The following is an 18,689-nucleotide window of genomic DNA, read 5'->3' on the forward strand; positions in this document are numbered from 1 at the left end:
GTCACTGAGCAGTTTGAATGTTAGTCATGTTGCATACAGGAACATCTTTCCTTCAGAAAAGAGACAATGGTGTGTTTAGCAATTCAAGCAATCCTATTGCCTGAATATACCTGGGTGATTTTGAATTTTCTTTTGGAACTAAGTCACAGCTGTACATCTGCTAGTGACATATCCCAAATCAAACCAAAACAGGAGCCTAATGTCATAATTTTACCTCTCCTGACGGACCCAGGACCAACCATTTCAGTGAACTAAATCACGTGTTTCTCTCAGGAATCTTCTCTGCAGAGCAGCTCCAGAGTTTAAGCAGCTCAGAGCCAAGTGAGATTGCTTGGCACAAAATCCTGGTAGCCCTAGGACAAGACGACAGCAGGCAATGCTTCAGCAATCACTGCCAACGTCTGCAACCACTGCCAGCTGCCTGTGACCACTGCCAGACGCCTGGTACGGGTTAGAGCTTCAGCAATTAGGGTGAAGAGGGGGAGGTGATTACATCTTAAGATACTGAAGATTTCATTAATTATAAATTTGAAAAATCACAAACTTCAGAGCTTCCCATATCAGTGTAGAAACACTAACAGTTTCAGTACACAAAAATTCCACTGGCTTTTTGCAATACTGGTGTTCTTCTACCACTGGAAAAAAGAGGAAAAAACAATAAATAGCCCCCTTAGCGTACTGCTGTTGTGGGAGGCACGGGGATATAAATTGCAGTAGATTGAGTTTTACCTAAGGAAATTACAAAGGAGCATTTTTACCAGCAGGAGACACAGAGTCATTTGTAAAGTCTACAGTGATGCTGAGTGTAAGCTTCCAATCCATTTATCAACGTGCAGCATTCCCACTGCAAGGCAAGTGAAACACTAATGACTAATGTGCACACTTAATCTATAATCAAAGTATTCTAATAAATAAAAAGCACAAATCACAGTGGCCTTTTGGGTTCTTGAAAGAGAAGGAAGGCGCTTGGTACAAGTTTCCGCATTCTAAAACGAGTATTGCTTTATTTAAATATTTCATCTGTGTAAGAATTAGAGTGACACAGCAAAAAGCTCTCAGATGCAACAACCCTGGTTCAAAATCCTTAGCCTGAATCTTTATAAGAGGTTTATTGGGTCATCAGTTATGCAATGAGTTTACCACTTCTGGTCTTGCCCCCACATCTCGACTCCATCCACTTACATCAGGAGATCCAATAGTAACACACCATTTTAAGTACCACACCTGTCCTAGTGGACATCAGAAAACAGGGGCTCCATTCTGCCCCCACCCTCTGCAAATGCAGCGTGAGGGTGCCTGTCAGCATCAGTCATCGTCTGTTATTCTCTCTGCTCCTCATATTCTTAGATTACATGGGCATTCTGCACACAAGCCTCCTCCCTAACGCTATGGTTAGGGCATCATGAGGTAGTTCCATGATAAATGCATGAAAACCTTTTTATCACAAAGGGCCCAATCCCCAAGTGTGTGTTAAAACAAATCACATTGTAAAAATGGCACAACTTGCAGGGGTGCAAATTAGAGCTAATTATAACCTGATTGACCTGACTTGTACATTTTTTAAATACTAACTAGAACTAAATCTGTCTTGGCAAGATGGAAATATTGTTGCTAACTTAAGAAACTCACTGTTTTATGGAGCTGGCTGTAGTTCTCAGTCAAAGATAATTATCAAAGCAGGGCTTGCCCTAATCAGTCTTTGTGACAGGATTCCACCATAAACACTAGCAAATATATTTAAAACATTACAGTAAACTTATTTCTATCTAGGCTCAATCTTTACAAAGAGTACTGGGGAAGAAGGTTGGAGGATGAGCGGGGTTTGGGAGGGGGAATGTTAGTTCTTCACTGATTGTCAATGTACACTGAGGGACAGCGGAATTCACAGAGCTGGAGAGATGCCAGCCTTCCGAACGGAAGCCAGACAGTTGGGCTCAGAGATGGCCCACAGAGCCAAGGGTAAATCTCTCCCCCCATTAGTGTTTCCTCTATAATCAGTGGGTAAAAGAGGCTCAAACACCCACAAAAATATAAAATTACCATTTCATCTGGATAAACAGTACTGAGAAGAAGTGATACCTGAGCAGAGGTGCCTTCCTTCAGCTTAGACATTAAACTGAGCTCTCTTTCACCTGGAAACCCATCAGTAAGGATTCATCCCTTCTGTGGTCCGTTCCAGTAGAAGGCAGCACTGTGTTAAGCTGGCAACTGCGTTGGCCCACATTACTGGTATATAAGCACAGAAGCTGTCTGTCCTGGGGAGCTGAACTCTTGACATATTTCTAAGGTCCAGATTCTGATATCTATACTCATGCTGGGTAGGTGCTTACTCCAGGAGTAGTCTGCCTGAAGTCAATGGTGCTATTCCATTAAAGAAGGGGCAACAGAATCTGGCCCTAAAAAGGGTAAAGGATAAACCTGTCGCCCTGACCTACATTCCCTCCTCTGATAAACAGGTTCTGATGTTTGACAATTGTTGTCATGAGTGCATGATGGCTGTGGCATTTAGCTGGAGAACTCTGTATATGACCCATTACATTGGAAAGTAGCGTACAATTCCCTAAATATGAAAGGCACTACTCAAAACCAAATTCTGTTCAATAATAAAATTTATTGCACAGATGGTATGTTTCAAATGAGACAATGTATTAAAAATATTACAAAATTAATAGCCTTTTTGAATATGTTATGGCATAGTACTCTGCACCTTAAACAGATCCCATATGTCATAATCTGGGCAGCAGTGTAACACACTTCCAGTATATTTTATACATTGTTACATGTGGAATAAATTGTATAAAACACAGCAAAGTATGGAACAAATATACTGAAACTAAATTAGAGGCCTTTTTAGCCACTTGGATAACTCTAGACCAGTACATTACTTGCAAATGAATATGGCTTGATCCAGCACAGTTCTGCTCGATGAAGTTACTGGGAATTGAGGTCTCTATCTGCCCTATTTACCCTGTTGGTCCTGCGTCACAAACTCAGGAACATGCTGAGTGGTGATGTGGGATGTGTCTAAATGTTCTTCCCTCAGACTTTAAAGTGGGAGCCAAATTCTCCCCTCAAATATGTTTGCCTCGTTTCCATTAAAGTCAATGTGAGTGGGACGCTCATTTATCCTGAGGGTAAAATTTAGTCCTACAGCACTTTGGTTGAAGCTAAATGATCAGGAATCAAAAAGATTAGCTTCAAATGTGAAGAGAATTATTGAAATGGGACCCATATGTACAGAATTAGTGCACAGCTATGTCTGAGAAACGTGACTCCCCTGCAGACTAAATTTCCCAGCTTCCTCCTTTGACTTGCTCAATCTTCCACAAAGAATAACAGGCTATATAATGAACCCATGACCCTGCAACCAATCAAATGAAAGCTAGGTAGCTATTTTTTTTTAGCAGATTTAATGCTCAGGAAAAATTAGAAAACAGAACTGGGTTGAGCCTGGCACAGTCAAGGCAAGAACTGTGCAAGTTTTTCCTGCAAATCTTAGACAGCGCACCTCAGTCTTGATCTTCAGCATCTCCTACTGCTTTAGTTCTGGGCTTCCACGCGACCCTGTCTATGCACATCAATCCTGACCTGCAATAACCTTCCTGTTCTAGTTATGGACCTCTCCTTACCAGAGATTGCCAACAGTGCAAAAGTGTGCCAAAATGAGCCATGGTTTTGTGATGTCTACGAACAGGGACTATTCTGAACTGTTACTTGTGCCCTAAATTGGAATTTTAATCTAGGTCTTGCAGAGGTCAAAGTCAAGGGGAGAGAATCACACCACTAATTAGCTCTTCAACCAAAATAGGGCCTCATTTTGATCTCACTTACACCACTGCAAATTAGGAGTAACTCCATTCAAGTGATAGCGTTACACCCCGGTAAAATCAGTCTCAATGAGATTGGTATAAGGCCTATAGTAAGCAATTAGATACACCTCCTATGAACCTTTAAATAAGTGACCTGTCTCCCTCCTAACACTAAGCCCATGTTCCAGAAATTACAAGCATAGTCCTAAAAGACCAACATCTACATTTTGGGGTTCAACCCTTCTCCTATTGAGATCCATGGCAAAACAATCTTTATATTCAATGAAAGCAGGAGTACCCCTTGTGGAGGAACTTACATAGTGCACAACTCTTGGGAAAAAAGATTCAAAAAGCAATTTATTTATCCCTTCACTTTCTTTTATTGCTGCTTCTTAAAGACAATGGGACCTGATTTTCTGTTGTTAAAATGCTAGCAGTCTGATGTGGTAGCATTTTACTCTTACTTTGCCCGAGAGTAAATGACTAGTTGCAGGATAACAGAGAATAAGACTCACTGATGTTGTCATAAATATAAAGGGAAGGGTAAACCCCTTTGAAATCCTTCCTGGCCAGGGGAAAGCTCCTCTCACCTGTAAAGGGTTAAGAAGCTAAAGGTAACCTCGCTGGCACCTGACCAAAATGACCAATGAGGAGACAAGATACTTTCAAAAGCTGGGAGGAGGGAGAGAAACAAAGGGTCTGTCTGTCTGTCTATATGCTGGTCTTTGTCAGGGATAGACCAGGAATGGAGTCTTAGAACTTTTAGTAAGTAATCTAGCTAGGTATGTGTTAGATTATGATTTCTTTAAATGGCTGAGAAAAGAATTGTGCTGAATAGAATAACTATTTCTGTCTGTGTATCTTTTTTGTAACTTAAGGTTTTGCCTAGAGGGGTTCTCTATGTTTTTGAATCTAATTACCCTGCAAGATATCTACCATCCTGATTTTACAGGGGGGATTTCTTTATTTCTATTTACTTCTATTTTTATTAAAAGTCTTCTTGTAAGAAAACTGAATGCTTTTTCATTGTTCTCAGATCCAAGGATTTGGGTCTGTGGTCACCTATGCAAATTGGTGAGGCTTTTTATCCAACATTTCCCAGGAAAGGGGGGGTGCAAGTGTTGGGAGGATTGTTCATTGTTCTTAAGATCCAAGGATCTGGGTCTGTAGTCACCTAGGCAAATTGGTGAGGCTTTTTACCAAACCTTGTCCAGGAAGTGGGGTGCAAGGTTTTGGGAAGTATTTTGGGGGGAAGGACGCGTCCGAACAGCTCTTCCTCAGTAACCAGTATTAGTTTGGTGGTGGTAGCGGCCAGTCCAAGGACAACGGGTGGAATATTTTGTACCTTGGGGAAGTTTTGACCTAAGCTGGTAAAGATAAGCTTAGGAGGTTTTTCATGCAGGTCCCCACATCTGTACCCTAGAGTTCAGAGTGGGGGAGGAACCTTGACAGATGTATAAATGAATACATTTCCACAACAACCTAAATTCTTCTTCTAATGGTCCCTGCTGTGAAGACACAATCTTGTGTTCAAAGCGTCAAAACTGGCAAACATCAAAAAATGGCAAAACTCCCATTGCCTTTAATGGGGCCTGGATTTCACCCCAAGTCTGTTTCCCTGGAATTGATTGTGATGTCACAAATTCAGCATTATCTTGTTACTGCAGCACCAAAAAGGAGAAAAAGAAGTGATTTAAAGGAGAATAAACCTTTGCTTCTAAAAAAATATCCTTGATTATTAGCAAAGAAAATTATGAAAGACGCAGGCATTGATCACACTAACTAGTGGTCAAGTATACTATTTTAGCATTTCTCCCCAAAATGGGAGTCCATCTTCACACCTGAATCCAGTGTCTCATATAACAGCAGGATATGCTCTCTCCTCACCAGCAAAGGACCTCTGCAATTAACAAAACACCGTGACAGCAAGATACGCAAAGACACGCAGAAAAACCGACAAGGGCTCTGCTGCTGATCTGGGTCTGTGCAATACTCAGTTGCTCTAATTACTGTTCCCATAAAAATACTTGGAATCTTAGCTCACTTTCATGTGTGTGTGTATATATATATATATATATAGTAAAACACTGCAAAAAAATGAGATTCCTTAACTTCCAAGAAAACTAAGGAGCCTGCAGAGGACTGTGTCTGGAGGGGAACGTGTGATGGCAAGTCAAAAGATTATAGCTATTCCACTCTCACTGTTTCTGAACTCAGGGCCGCCTTTGAAACGAATATGGAAGACAAGGACTCAACAGCCTATTACAAAAGTACCGGAGCTACCCATGACAAAATTTTCCAACACAGGTGCCTATAGCTAGGCATAAAAATGGGAGATGCTGTGGGCTCAAAACCTTTGAAATCAAATCAGGCTACCTATTTACATGTGTAAATATGGATTTCGGACAATAATTTTAAGCACTTTCTAAATAATCATGGTCCCAGTTCCCAGTTTTGACACAACATAATTTATCTGTACATGTTCTTCATTTGACTTTATCAACACTGTGTGGTACATCTACACTGCAATAAAAGGCACACAACATGGCTACAGCTGGCCTGGGTCAGCTGACTCGGGTTTGCGGGGCTTGGGCTGTGGGGCTAACAATTGCAGTGTAGACGTGCTGGCTCAGGCTGGAGCCCCGGCTCTGAAATCCCGCGAGGATGATGGATCTCAGAGCCCAGGCTCCAGCCCAACATCTACATTGCTATTTTCAGTCCTATGGACTGAGCCCCGTGATCCAGAGACAATTGATCTGGGCTCGGAATCTCTGGGCCACAGGTTTTTTATAGCAGTGTAAATGTACCCTTAGTGGCCCACACAAGCTATACTGGAATATAGGAGCTATACTCTCTTTTTGAAGTTCATGGATAACTGCTAGTAAAGTTAACAATTACAGGACATGTGCATAACAAAGGGAAATGCAACAACTCTTTGGCCAGATTCTCCCCTATTAAAGGGGCAGGTTTGTACAGCTCCACTATGTGATTATGTACATATTCTTCTATATTTCCCAATTATCGTACTGCCTACCTTGTAAATCAACACACCCACCGTTTCTAGGCTTAATCACATCTGCAAATACAGTGTGGTTATGATCAGAAAAGCAACTATAAATATTACCTTGAAAATTCTGCCCATATCTGTTCCCTGAGTGTCTGCTGAATTTCTGAGTTTTATTTAGTAAAACCAAGCTTTTATTCCATTCACTTATAGGTCCACTATGGGGGCCAGATCCTCAGCTAGTGTAAATTGTCATAGCTCCAGTGAAGGGAATGGAGCTAGGACAATTTACACCCGCTGAGGATTTGTCCCTGCATGCAGAAGAGCAAAACTAGATAGTACTTTGGACAAAAATGTCATTTGACACCCTGAAATCACAGTCTGCACTTAGGTCCTGTCCTTCTGACCCCTCCTCTCCCACTTGGAGATGCCACTCCCATTCCAGGTACTTGGACTAATGATGGGAAGGAACTTGCTGCTTGGGGCAAGGAACAAGAAATGCAATGTAGGGAAAATTAGCAGCCCTTTTCTTCCCCATGATTCTACTTGAGCTATAAAGAAAGAAAGAAAATACCGAAAGGCAACATATTTATTTTTTAAAAGATTTAACATTTTGTATTGATTTAGCTTGGATGACGGGAGACACCGAAAAGTGAGTTGCAACCATTGGAGTATATGGTTACTGAAGCTCTGAAAAGCAGCATACTGCAATTCTACTAATCTCGCTCTGCAAATCAGCAAAATCCAATGAATCCTGCTCTGCAAATCAGCAGGTCCTACAGAAATACTGTTTACTGACCATTTTTGAATGTATGGTTGAAGATACAAAACCCTTTATCCATCTACTACAAGAAAATTTCTGGACAGTTTAGTATGTCTTTGGGCTATCAAAAGCATGGGGTCCAATTAGTGGTATGTGGTAAATTAGCCAATGGAAAGAGGCATTCACAGACCTCTGACAAGGCTGAGAATTGTTTTACTCACTGGGTCATTGACTATGTGAAGAATGAGAGAATAAGCTGTTACAGGGGTAAAGGGGAAAAGAAGGAGCATAACTATCAGTGGACCATGACAAGAGGCAGAAGAAAAACTCCTGAAAGTCAAACAGGAAAGAGACATTGATCTCCACTCTCAGGAGCCAGGAACGGGGGAGTCTCTGCATACCTACCCATTAACAAAGCAGAGCTGTCCTCCTCTTAAAATCTTAATTCTACCCTACCAGCCACCATTCCTTTCCTCCAGGTGAACCAGAGCTTTGATCACTACACCAACCACTGCTTCCTAAACGTTATGTCAAACCTCTCCAACTTCTACAGCACACTGCATTCTGCAGCAAACTGTAATGCAAGGGAAACATCCGCAAACAATTTGTTATTGAATTCAATGCAGCAAAGACCTTTTCTGAAATTTATTTTAATATATAATTCAATACAAAGACTTCCGTTCAAAAATGATTTCTCCATGCTGCTCCGAAATTTTGAATTTGTTGCAAATTCCAGCACAATACACAAACCCCTGTCAATGTGAAATGAATAGGTCATTTTCGTCCATTTCTTATGCTTGGCCTATACACAGATTTTGTACTGATTTAACTAATTTGGTTCGGGTGTGGTTTTTTTTACCAATATAGTTATACCAGTAGAAGCCCTAGTTTGGATGCAGATACAGAATGATACAGGTAACTTATACTAGTTTAACTTATTACCTTTCCCGTACAGGAACAGTTATCCCAGTATAAAGCATCTTTATATCAGTATAACTACATCCAGACAAGGGGGGATTGTACTACTTTAACTAAAGCAGTGTAGTTCAAACAGTACAATTTTTGTGGGTAGACAAGCCCGAAGTATAGGAGCATCCACATCACATGCTACCTCCACAATTGGGGCTATTGTCATTAGACTGAGCAGGGAGCCTGAGGACTGAATGGGGCGAGAGAGGGAACACCTCTGACCTCCTGCGGTGAACTCTCCAGGTCAGAGGTGAGGTATATTGGTTTCAACTCCACCTACCCAGGCTTTTCCTTTCTTTGGAGCAGAGGATTTCAGTCTCCAGAGCTGTCAGCCGGGCATCCTTAAGAACTAGATTCATTAAAATGTAAAGAAAAGAGGATCTGCATCCCAGATTGCAGGTGGATACAAATCCCAGGCTAAGAGAATACAGATATCAAACAGCACAAAGGGCAACCTTAAAAATGTGCACTTCTGAAGAAAAATGTGTGAGTGTTTTGAAAGTGTCTACCATTTCTAGTGGAATCCATCATTCTGCACACAGGAAATCTTGCAGAAAATTGGAGAATCTTCGACTTGCATTCTTGTGACCCAGGCAGAGCTCAGCTAGTCTAAGGGATAGCACAGTGAAGGTGAAATCAGGCAGCTCAAGGAAGCAGTGTGATAGCATCACTAGAATAACTATAAATAGTGCCTGCAGGTACCCAAAGAGAAACTGACTGAACATCCCATCAAGACCTAGTGCCATAAACAACTGTTTCTTGGAGCAGCTCATTTGGAGCAGACGTTACTCTTGATTTGGGCCTGAGTAAAACACAAGAGTTGATTAAGGAGTGGCAGTGAGTGTGGCTGAGCCACCAAAAGCAGTAACCCATAACATAACTGTTTGACATCGTCATGGGATCTGATCGGATCGTTGCACTTGATGTCAGGTTAAAAAATTAAAATCCATTTGCTCAGAAGGGATGTTCCTGAATATAGCTCAAGTGATACTGTGACAAAATAACAAATATTGGCATGTGGAATAAGGAATAAATGGAGTCAGACACAATATGAAGGGCAAATATCCAAAGATGTAATAAATAATAAGGAATTTCCCAAGCGTATCAAAAGAAGCCTGTGGGAATATCAGTTGTACAAAGAAGTGATGCAATAACTCAAAAACTTAAATACTGTAGCAATAAATTAGCAATACTAGATGTAGTTCACCCATCAGTTCTAAAGAAATTAAAGTCTTGAAATATTAAGACTGAGCTATTAACAAAAACATGTAAGTTATCAGTGAAAAAAGTTACTATAGTTTGCTAGAGAAAAGGAGGGCAGCAATAGAATACCTATATTTCAAAAGGTGCTTAGTGTGATCTCAGGAATTCTGTAGATCACTGAACCTTACTTCAGTATCAGGAAACATAGCAGAGAAATTCCTTGGAAATAAAATCATAAAGCCAAATGAGTATAATTTGATATGAACCAGCACAGCTCTTGAAAGAACAAGTCACACCGCTATAACCCATTAGACCTTTTCAAAGGAGTTAACAAAATAGTGTCTAAAATGGAATCAGTTAATACAAAGCATTTACACTTTCACATTTTTGTAAATGAAGCTCTTCACAAAAGCTTATTGAGGCAACTTGGTAGCCATTTAGGGCTCAGTGGGAATTACAAATGCTCCAGCATGTGCTCAGCCCTTCGACTGGGAAGTCTCCACCTAAGCCTTGATCCCACAATGGGCTCCATGTGGGTGGTCTCATGAGCCTGCACAGAGCTCACTACAGACCTGAGGCCTTATTACTGTATTACTTTTACTTATTAAAAGCTCAGGGACTTTGTCTTTATACCTGTCTCTAAAGTGCCTAACATATACTGTTGGTGCAATACAAAAAGCATTTGTGGTGATCATCACTATCACCACAGGAAGAAAGTGAAAAGTCCTCTTATGGATTAAAAACTAGAGTAAAATTAATGGCCCGTTCTGAATGTGGAAAGTGATTACTCCTAGGCTGCCCTCGGGATAAGAATCAAGACTGGCATGGTTCGATATACACCATTTATTAGAAATCTGGAAAAGGGGGTGAATGTTCAGGTGGCAGAGTTTGCTATGAACAGAATGAACACAATTAAGGTTACTCAAGATTAGAGACCATTTTGAGAGAAGATTGCTCCCCCTCCATTGCACATCATAATGAGAAGGGACCACAGCTTGGGCCTGGAAGCAGACTGGGGCAACACAACATGCTCTCCTGCCCCCAAGCTCACAGAAGTCTCTTCTTACTAACAACGTGCAGAAGACATCTCCTTATACTAATCCACGAATGCTGTCAACCAGAACTGCAGCAGAGCTGGGGAGCAGCAATCCGGCAAGGCAAACACCCCTGGGACATCCACTGGATTTGGAGTGGATTTCCTAGACAAAGCTAATGCTCATCCAAAGAGAAGAGCAACTAAAACTATTAAAGACATATGGATGATTCAGAGTAAGAAATTATCTAAACATTTAGCAGTACTTCATTTGGGAAAAGAATAGTATGAGGAAATATCATAGAGGTATAGAAAATAACAGGTAGTGGAGAATGTTTTGTAAGTGGTGTTTTTTGCCCAATTCCTATTATTAAAGGAAAGGGGTCAGTCAATAAAATTAAAAGTTAACAGAAGAAAACAAAACTCAAAGAACATGTTTAATATGCAATTTACCATCAAGCTGTGAAACTCCCTGATACGAGACAGCAAAACTCCTCCATTCCTGACTTAGTTGTAAACTAGTAGTGGGTGAGATGATTTTACATTGTTTAAATACACAGATATACATATATATTTTGTAAACCACTATCGGGGCTTACACTTACATTATCTCAATGTAAGACATAATTATTACATTAACTTTGTAAGGGTCTAAAGTTATATGAACAAAAATGGTGCCTGCAGTTACACTGACTAGGACAACAATGACAAAGGCTGTCTGACAAACCTCATGCTTCAGGGCATAATATAGGAGAAGAGACATGTTGCACCACCAACATTGACCTCTCAGTCAATTAAACAAAGCTGATTGTTTCTAAAGAGGCTCCAATCCTATGCTCCTCACCCAGAAGATTGATGCAGGAAAGCAAAAATAAGAGGACCTATAGGCAGTGAGAGATGGACATGAAAGGCAGAGGAAACAGATATCTTCAGGGCAGAACCCTTTTGAGGGAAATAATAGACAATATACTGTAGGCCAACTAAGGGAAAGCTAATCCATGGCAATGAGCCAATGAATGACAACCTGCTGCATGATGCCGTGGTCAGCCTACTACCAGATAACATAGTTAATTGGATCTGTAGTTCATCTCTCAAGAGTACCACACACAGGGCACTACAATTCAAAATCTAATGAGACACACAGAGTTGGCCAGAAGGTTCCTGCCCTCAACATTTTCAAGTGGAGAGCAAGTTTCTAGGAAAGCCTGGCACTGCTGTGTGCTGGAAGAGAAGAACCAGCGGGGTTAACATACATGGAAAAATGTCTTCTTGGCTTGTACGTTTCCTTCTGTACTAGAAATAACCTCACATTATAGAGCTGGTCATGTATTTTTGGCAGCAGGAGGAGCACTGAGGGCACGTTGAGAGCAGACAGGATCTCCAGGGCAGGAGAAGGGCATTGCAAATAAGCAACCAGCATCTTCCTGTTATACTTTTAGATGGAAAGTTTAATTTTAGCAACAAACCAATATCATCAAACTTGTCATAGGCCTCTTTGCTCATTCCTTGGATCACCAGCAAAGAGGTACTAGAAGCTCTGATGCTAGTTGCTTCGATACAAAGCCAAAATTAAATAACCAATCATAGAAAGACAGCAAAGGTTAAATAATGAGGCAGAAGAGAAAGGGGGAACATTTGTCCTGAAAAAGGGTGATCTGCCTTCTGCTTACCAGTCCATCACAGTTGCTGATAACGACAGTGGCACCCGGCATGCCTGAGACGTCCCCAGTGAAGAGACAGTCCTGCTGGAGGGGCTCTCGGAATAGCTCTTGAAAATCTTCCTGCCATTCAGCAGAGGCTCCAGGTGGCACAAGTCGACGGTTGGGCTTCAGGCGGAGATGCAGTTCTTTCCCAAAGACCGTGACATTGAAGTATAACAAGCGATTTCCAGCTCTGCCTTGGTGCAGTGGCTCATCCAGGGTGCTGCGGGCCACCCTGTGCCGAGCAGAGGGTGGGGTAGAAGGATGGCTGGCTTCAGGACTGCCTGCTGCCACTAAGCCAGATACCATGTGCGAGAGGAATCGTCCCTGGCAATCTGTACTGAAGGGCACAATCACACCATACTCACTTAGCTTTCCAGACAGGAGGTGCTCTAGTGGAAATAAATACAGATAGAAAGACTTCAATACATTCAAAGCAAAGAGCAATCCTTTGTAAATGTGTTATGAAAAGTGTTTCCTCCATGGTACTGTATGTTAATTTCCATATGCATCAGGAATTTCATAGCCATTTCAACACTGGATTTTCTTGTTAAATTAGATAAACATGTTTAAGCCAATAAACTTTCTCCCGCTCCTATAAACTCCAGTTTATTCCGTGTCTACTTTGTATTTTTAAATTAGCAGGCATATCAAATGTAGCAGAATAAAGTCATCCTGACATACACTTATGCCTCTTGCATACCTAACGAACACCAAGCATCCAAACTATTTATTGTTCAGCTTCCATCTAACATCACTTCTCAAAAACAAGGACTCCCATTAAAATAAAACTATATCAGCATCAATTTAGAAGTGTTTGCTATGGACCCCCAGTAGGATACATACCTCCTTATTGCAATTTCCTATCACAATCAGCATAGCACAGTTCCAGCCAGTTACATAAAAATACACCTGTCAAAACAGCCTAAAACACCCCTATCGCCTAAATCAGAGAAGGCAAAAAATAACCAGTGGGACATGCAGACAAATAGAAATTACAAGCATAGGAGTCTAACATTTTCAAGTCAAATATAGAAATGTATCTTTTTAATTGGCATGTTATTGCACAGATTTGATACACCACACACCCACACTAAGTAAATTTAGTATGACAAAAATAACATGGGACACAGAAAGGTAACCTGTGCTTTCAATGAGACTGATGACTGAATTCCAATCCTGCATTCTAACTTTTTAGGCAATTGTATTTTCCCATGCACACTTAAACGCCAACTAAAATTGCTTTGCAAATCTGACAGAAGGCCTGGCACTTGTAATAGCAAGAGTGGTGATTTCAGTTTGAGCCTTTGATTGCCACTCCCTGCCCCTATCCCATCTTGAGAGTGTAAATAAGACTTAGGTAAGGAGTGGGGGTTATGCAAAGAAAGTATTTTTCTGCACTTACTGGCAATATGGAAAAATGCTAAATTCCCACCAGTTTAAATAACTGAAAGCCTAAAAACAGTTCAAAGGAAGGGAAGATGGATGGATGGACGGATGAACACACAGATAGAGAGATTCACACTGGAGCCAGGAGAAAAGGAAAGGAAATTAAACTCTTAACATTACACTCGTTTTCCCCTCTGTCCAACTCCCTTCTGTGAGCGCCCACTGCAGCCCTGTTGGCATTGCTCCCGTGAATCTCCCTTTCTCGTTCTGATCTCACGGATTTAAGTGATGTCTGACTGCTTTAGGTTAAAAAGAAAAACCAGCTCCATCCGTGAGCGAAGGGAACTCTCCTACCTTCGGGTTTTGCTGCCTTCGCTGTAGCAAACCAGTAGCTGAGAGGAAACAAGCAAGACAGCATCACACAGAGATAATCCATTTGGCGCTGGCGAAGCGTTTTCTGGCGGCTCCAGGGAGCAGCTCTCCAGAGGCAGATGGAGTGGAGTTTCTTCCCCTCGGCTTCCTGCTGCTCCTCCGGGAAGCCGGGCGGCGAAACGGGCTCTGGTGAGCTCAGCAAAGCGCCCTCCTCTTGGAGCGCTGCAGACTGGCAGAGGCAGAGGCGCACGCAGAGCAGGAGCCGGTGCTGCTGGTCCCCGCCGCACGGTGCACAAGTTGGACAAGCCCCCATGCAGCTGGCAATGCAAAGTGGGGAGGAGGGAGGAGGCGCTGGCTGGGAGGGAGCCCGGGAGCCTCCTGCCGCCGCCGCTCGATGCAAGGCTGGTGCCAGCTGGGGGGTCCGCGCAGTGACGCCGGCGTGTGAGTGTCAGGCCGGCTGCAGAGTCCTGGGGAGGTGGGGGGCAGCGAGGGCCTCTCCTGGGGGAGGCCCAGACAGGCGCGGAGGGGAGGTCCCTTGCACGTGGCGCTTTCAGCATTGCTACAGCTGCCATTAGCAAGCGGAGTGCAGATGCAGACCCTGGGGAGCCCCACGTTAGGGCTGCTAGCAGGCGGCTGCTCTCCTTCTCTTGCGAGCCAAGACCTGCCCCTCTGCTCCACGGCATGGATCGGGACCGCATTTTGCAGCCCTGAAACCCAGCGGCCTGGTTAGTGGGGCCCTGTTACCGGGGCAGCCAAAGGTGCAAGGTCTTCAGCGAACACCAGCGGCTGGGAGGCTGGTCCCTGGCTTTCTCAGTGTACCTGCAAATGCGGTGTTAGTCCCACAGCTTTGTTACAGTCTAAGGAAAGTCCATGATACCGGCACAAACAACCCAGTAATTATTGGGGCCTGTTATAAGCACCGGACGTACAGGCAGGGACGTTCAGATCCCGCTAGCCAACCATTATTATGCAGCTACAGGCACCTCCAGCCCATGACCGGGTTACTGGGCTAGGCGAAGGCAGTAGACATGATATATCTTGATTTTAGTAATGTTTTGGACGCAGTCCCACGTCATATTCTCATAAGCAAAGTAGGGAAAATGTGGTCTAGATTAAATTGCTATAAGAAGCCTACGCAACTGCCTGAAAGAAAGATCATACTAAATTTAGAAGTAATTATCAGTGGTTCCCTGTGAAACTGGGAGGGCATTTTTAGTGGGTTCCACAGACCTGGATCTGGTACTATAAACTGTTTTTATTACTTACTTGGATGATTGGAGTGAAGAGCATGCTTATAAAATTTGCAAATGACACCAAGCAGGGAAGGGCTGTAAGCATTTTGGAAGACTGGATTAGAATTTAACATGACCTTGACAAATTGGAGAATTGGACAGAAATCAACCAAATGAAATTCGATAAAGACAAGTGCAAAGTGCTACACTTAGCAAAGCAAAACCAAACGCACAACTACAAAATGGGGAATAATTGGCTAGGTGGTGAGTCAACAATGTGATGCAGTTGCAGAAAAGGGCTAATGTCATTTTAGGATGTATTAAGACCAGTGTCATAGGTAAGATACGGGAGGTTATTGTCCCACTCTATTGAGAACTGGGGAGGCCTCCGCTGGAGTGCTGTGTACAGTTCTGGGCACCGCACTTTCAGAAAGATGTGGACAAACTGGAGACAATCCAGAGGAGAGCAACAGTGATAAAATCTTTAGAAAACTCGACATGTTTAGTCTTGAGAAAAGACGACTGAGGGGGAGCCTCATAACAATCTTCAAATCTGCTAAGGGCTGTTACAAAGAGGAGGGTGATCAATTGTTTTCCATGTCCACTGAGGGTAGGACAACAAGCCATGGGTTTAATCTGCAGCAAGGGAGATTGAGGTTAAATATTAGTAAAAACTTTCTGACTATAAGGATAGTTAAACTCTGGAATAGGCTTCCAAGAGAGGTTGCGGAATCCTCATCATTGGAGGATTTTAAGAACCAGTTGGACAAACATCTGTCAAGGATGGTATAGGTTTACTTGGTCCCACCTCAGCAAAGGAGGTTAGACTCAGTGACTTCTCGAGGTCCCTTCCAACCCTACATTTCTATAATTCTGTGAGGAATTGAGAAAAAGGGGTTTCCATCTGGAAGCTCGAGGAGTGGATCTAGTGAGCTACTTCTGGTTTTCCACCCTGACTTTGGGTCTTCATCTCTACTGAAGCTAGGCAATGACAACTGTTTCCCTTTTTCTTCTCCACCAGGAGGCTCTGTAGAGGGATGCACTGAGGCCAGCAAGGAAAATCCCTCATCTGATGCATTGAGTTCTGGAAGCCACATTTCATTAAATAGCCACTAATTGGACGTCCGCTTTGCAAATCACGCCCGCACTCACTTTAACACAAAACAGACCTCCCACCTGGGACAAAAGTATTTTTTCTTTCCTATGGTTGCCAGTCCACAGTTTTAGCCAAAAAGAAGTTTTGCTGATGTGATAGTGTAACACTTGCTTATACAATCAAAGCGATTTGTTGAAACACTGCAAGTACCATCTCAAGCACACACAGAGAGGATGGAACTTCCTGCTAACCCCCAGCCCCAACCCAGCCCCCCCGAATCAAATACAACAACATAACACAATTTAACGCTAAGATATAGCACCATCTATTGGTGCAGCTGCCTTTTGCACTAGTCATTACATTATGCTTGAAAATTGAATGAGAACCCAAAGAAAAATGGCAAAATTGATAAAAGCATTAGAAAAATGCAAAGAAAAAATTAAGGTCCCAATGCAGCAATGCACTTAAGCACATGCTTAACTTTAAGCATGTGAGCAGCCCCATTGAGTTCAATGGATCTTTTACAGAAAAAAAATCACAGAAGCTTTGTGAGCATTGGCACCATTTGGATAACAACAGAGAAGTATGTAGGTGAAGTGCATAAGGACTGATCTGTTTCCCTATTCAGCCGGTGCTTTGCCAGCATCTAACTCTTTACTTTGTGAAGTGCTTTTGATTCAGCCTGTATGAAAGGAGGTTCAGAAATGCAAATATTATTGATATACCTATATATGGTGCAGAGAGAGAATGCCGCAAACTAAAAGAATGCATAACACTCTAAACAAAGACACAGAAATCGAAGCCCTGTCATTGTGATTCTTCACAACTGCCTTTTAAAATCATTTACAATTTTAATTTCATTTCAATACTGGTCTGTGCACATTAATCCATTCTGGCAAAATTGTGTCATACCAAAGGTGGATCCTGATCAAATAAGCCCGATGGGCTAGGACAAACCAAATTATTTTAATCCCTTAAAGAGCATCTTATGCCTCAAGAGAAACTTTGAAAAAGATTTTGTTTAGGAACAGTGGTGTTTACTTTTCATAATTCCCTCTTTTTTATTATTAGGGACATTTGAATAAGACTAGGATCTTGTTTCTTAAAATGACATGTCCTGCTGCATATTCCTCACCTGAAGCCATAAGACTTCTTTCATCTCATTATTTCCACATCCATTGAATGGAGAATTCTGTCTGCAGGTGAGAGAGGTATGCAGCAGGAATGGAAGTTATCCTAAGGACCTCAGTTCCCATATACCTAACCTTATCACTAGTGATAAAAATGAGTGAAGAGAAATACAAACAACACTAGCAGAATGGCTTTTTAACTACATCTGTACATCTGTAAATTGCCCAAGAGGCATCAGTAGCTCTTTAAGAATAAGAGTTATGGAGATAGCTTTTTGCTTTCTTTTGCTTTATAAACTTTAAGTTGTGATTAGAACTTTAAGATAAGTTGTCATTCTTATCAGTCTAGTGTGGGTAGAAACAGGGAAAAAAAGTTCCAATATTCCTTGCCAAACAAGAACGAGAATGACAAAGAGCTTAGAAATATAAACATCATGAACTAGCAGAAACTATCAGACAATCAGACCTAGCCTTTCTCAGGGCTTATTCACAAACTCTTCTGGGCAAGAAGAGAAAGTAGGGAAAAATAGGGGAAAGAAGTAGCGTAACAGAGATCCTAGAGAAGTAGTAAGTGCATTACTTCCACTGAATCTTTTCAGACTAACCCAGAACAAATATTCTCCTTAACGTTAAACAGCATTTCAACAAATTCTAATACAATACTCAGCATGTATGTTCACTGTAAAGATCCCCATCAGGAAACTGGCACCATATGATTACAGCACAGGTGATGTCTAGATCCATCTAGAACACAGGCCCACTAATGACTTACAGTCCTGCTGGTGAACCTCAATTGTTGTCCCATGTATTAGAGACCTACAACAAATAAATAAATACAAAAGATATTATAATCCTATTCATAAGGGTTGTCATTAATATTTACTAGGACTGTCGATTAGTCACAGTTAACTCATGCAATTAACTCAAAAAAATTAATCATGATTAATCGCAGTTTTAATCGCACTGTTAAACAATAGAATACCAATTGA

At 41.9% G+C, this 18,689-nt stretch overlaps 1 protein-coding gene across 1 annotated transcript in view; it reads right to left on the reverse strand.

Annotated features, from left to right (window-relative positions):
• ADAMTS14 (ADAM metallopeptidase with thrombospondin type 1 motif 14) overlaps window positions 1-14,630 on the reverse strand; it is a 106,702-nt gene extending 92,072 nt beyond the window's left edge. The window contains exons 1-2 of the mRNA XM_048858432.2: window positions 14,225-14,630; window positions 12,452-12,873 (exon numbers count right to left, since the gene is read on the reverse strand). Coding sequence (XP_048714389.2) covers window positions 12,452-12,873; window positions 14,225-14,555 — 753 coding nt within the window. The 5' untranslated portion in view covers window positions 14,556-14,630. The remainder of the gene's footprint in view (window positions 1-12,451; window positions 12,874-14,224) is intronic.
• Between the last annotated feature and the right edge of the window lie 4,059 nt (window positions 14,631-18,689).

The sequence above is a fragment of the Caretta caretta genome, chromosome 7 (assembly GCF_965140235.1).
Source record: "Caretta caretta isolate rCarCar2 chromosome 7, rCarCar1.hap1, whole genome shotgun sequence".
Lineage (NCBI taxonomy): Eukaryota > Metazoa > Chordata > Testudines > Cheloniidae > Caretta > Caretta caretta.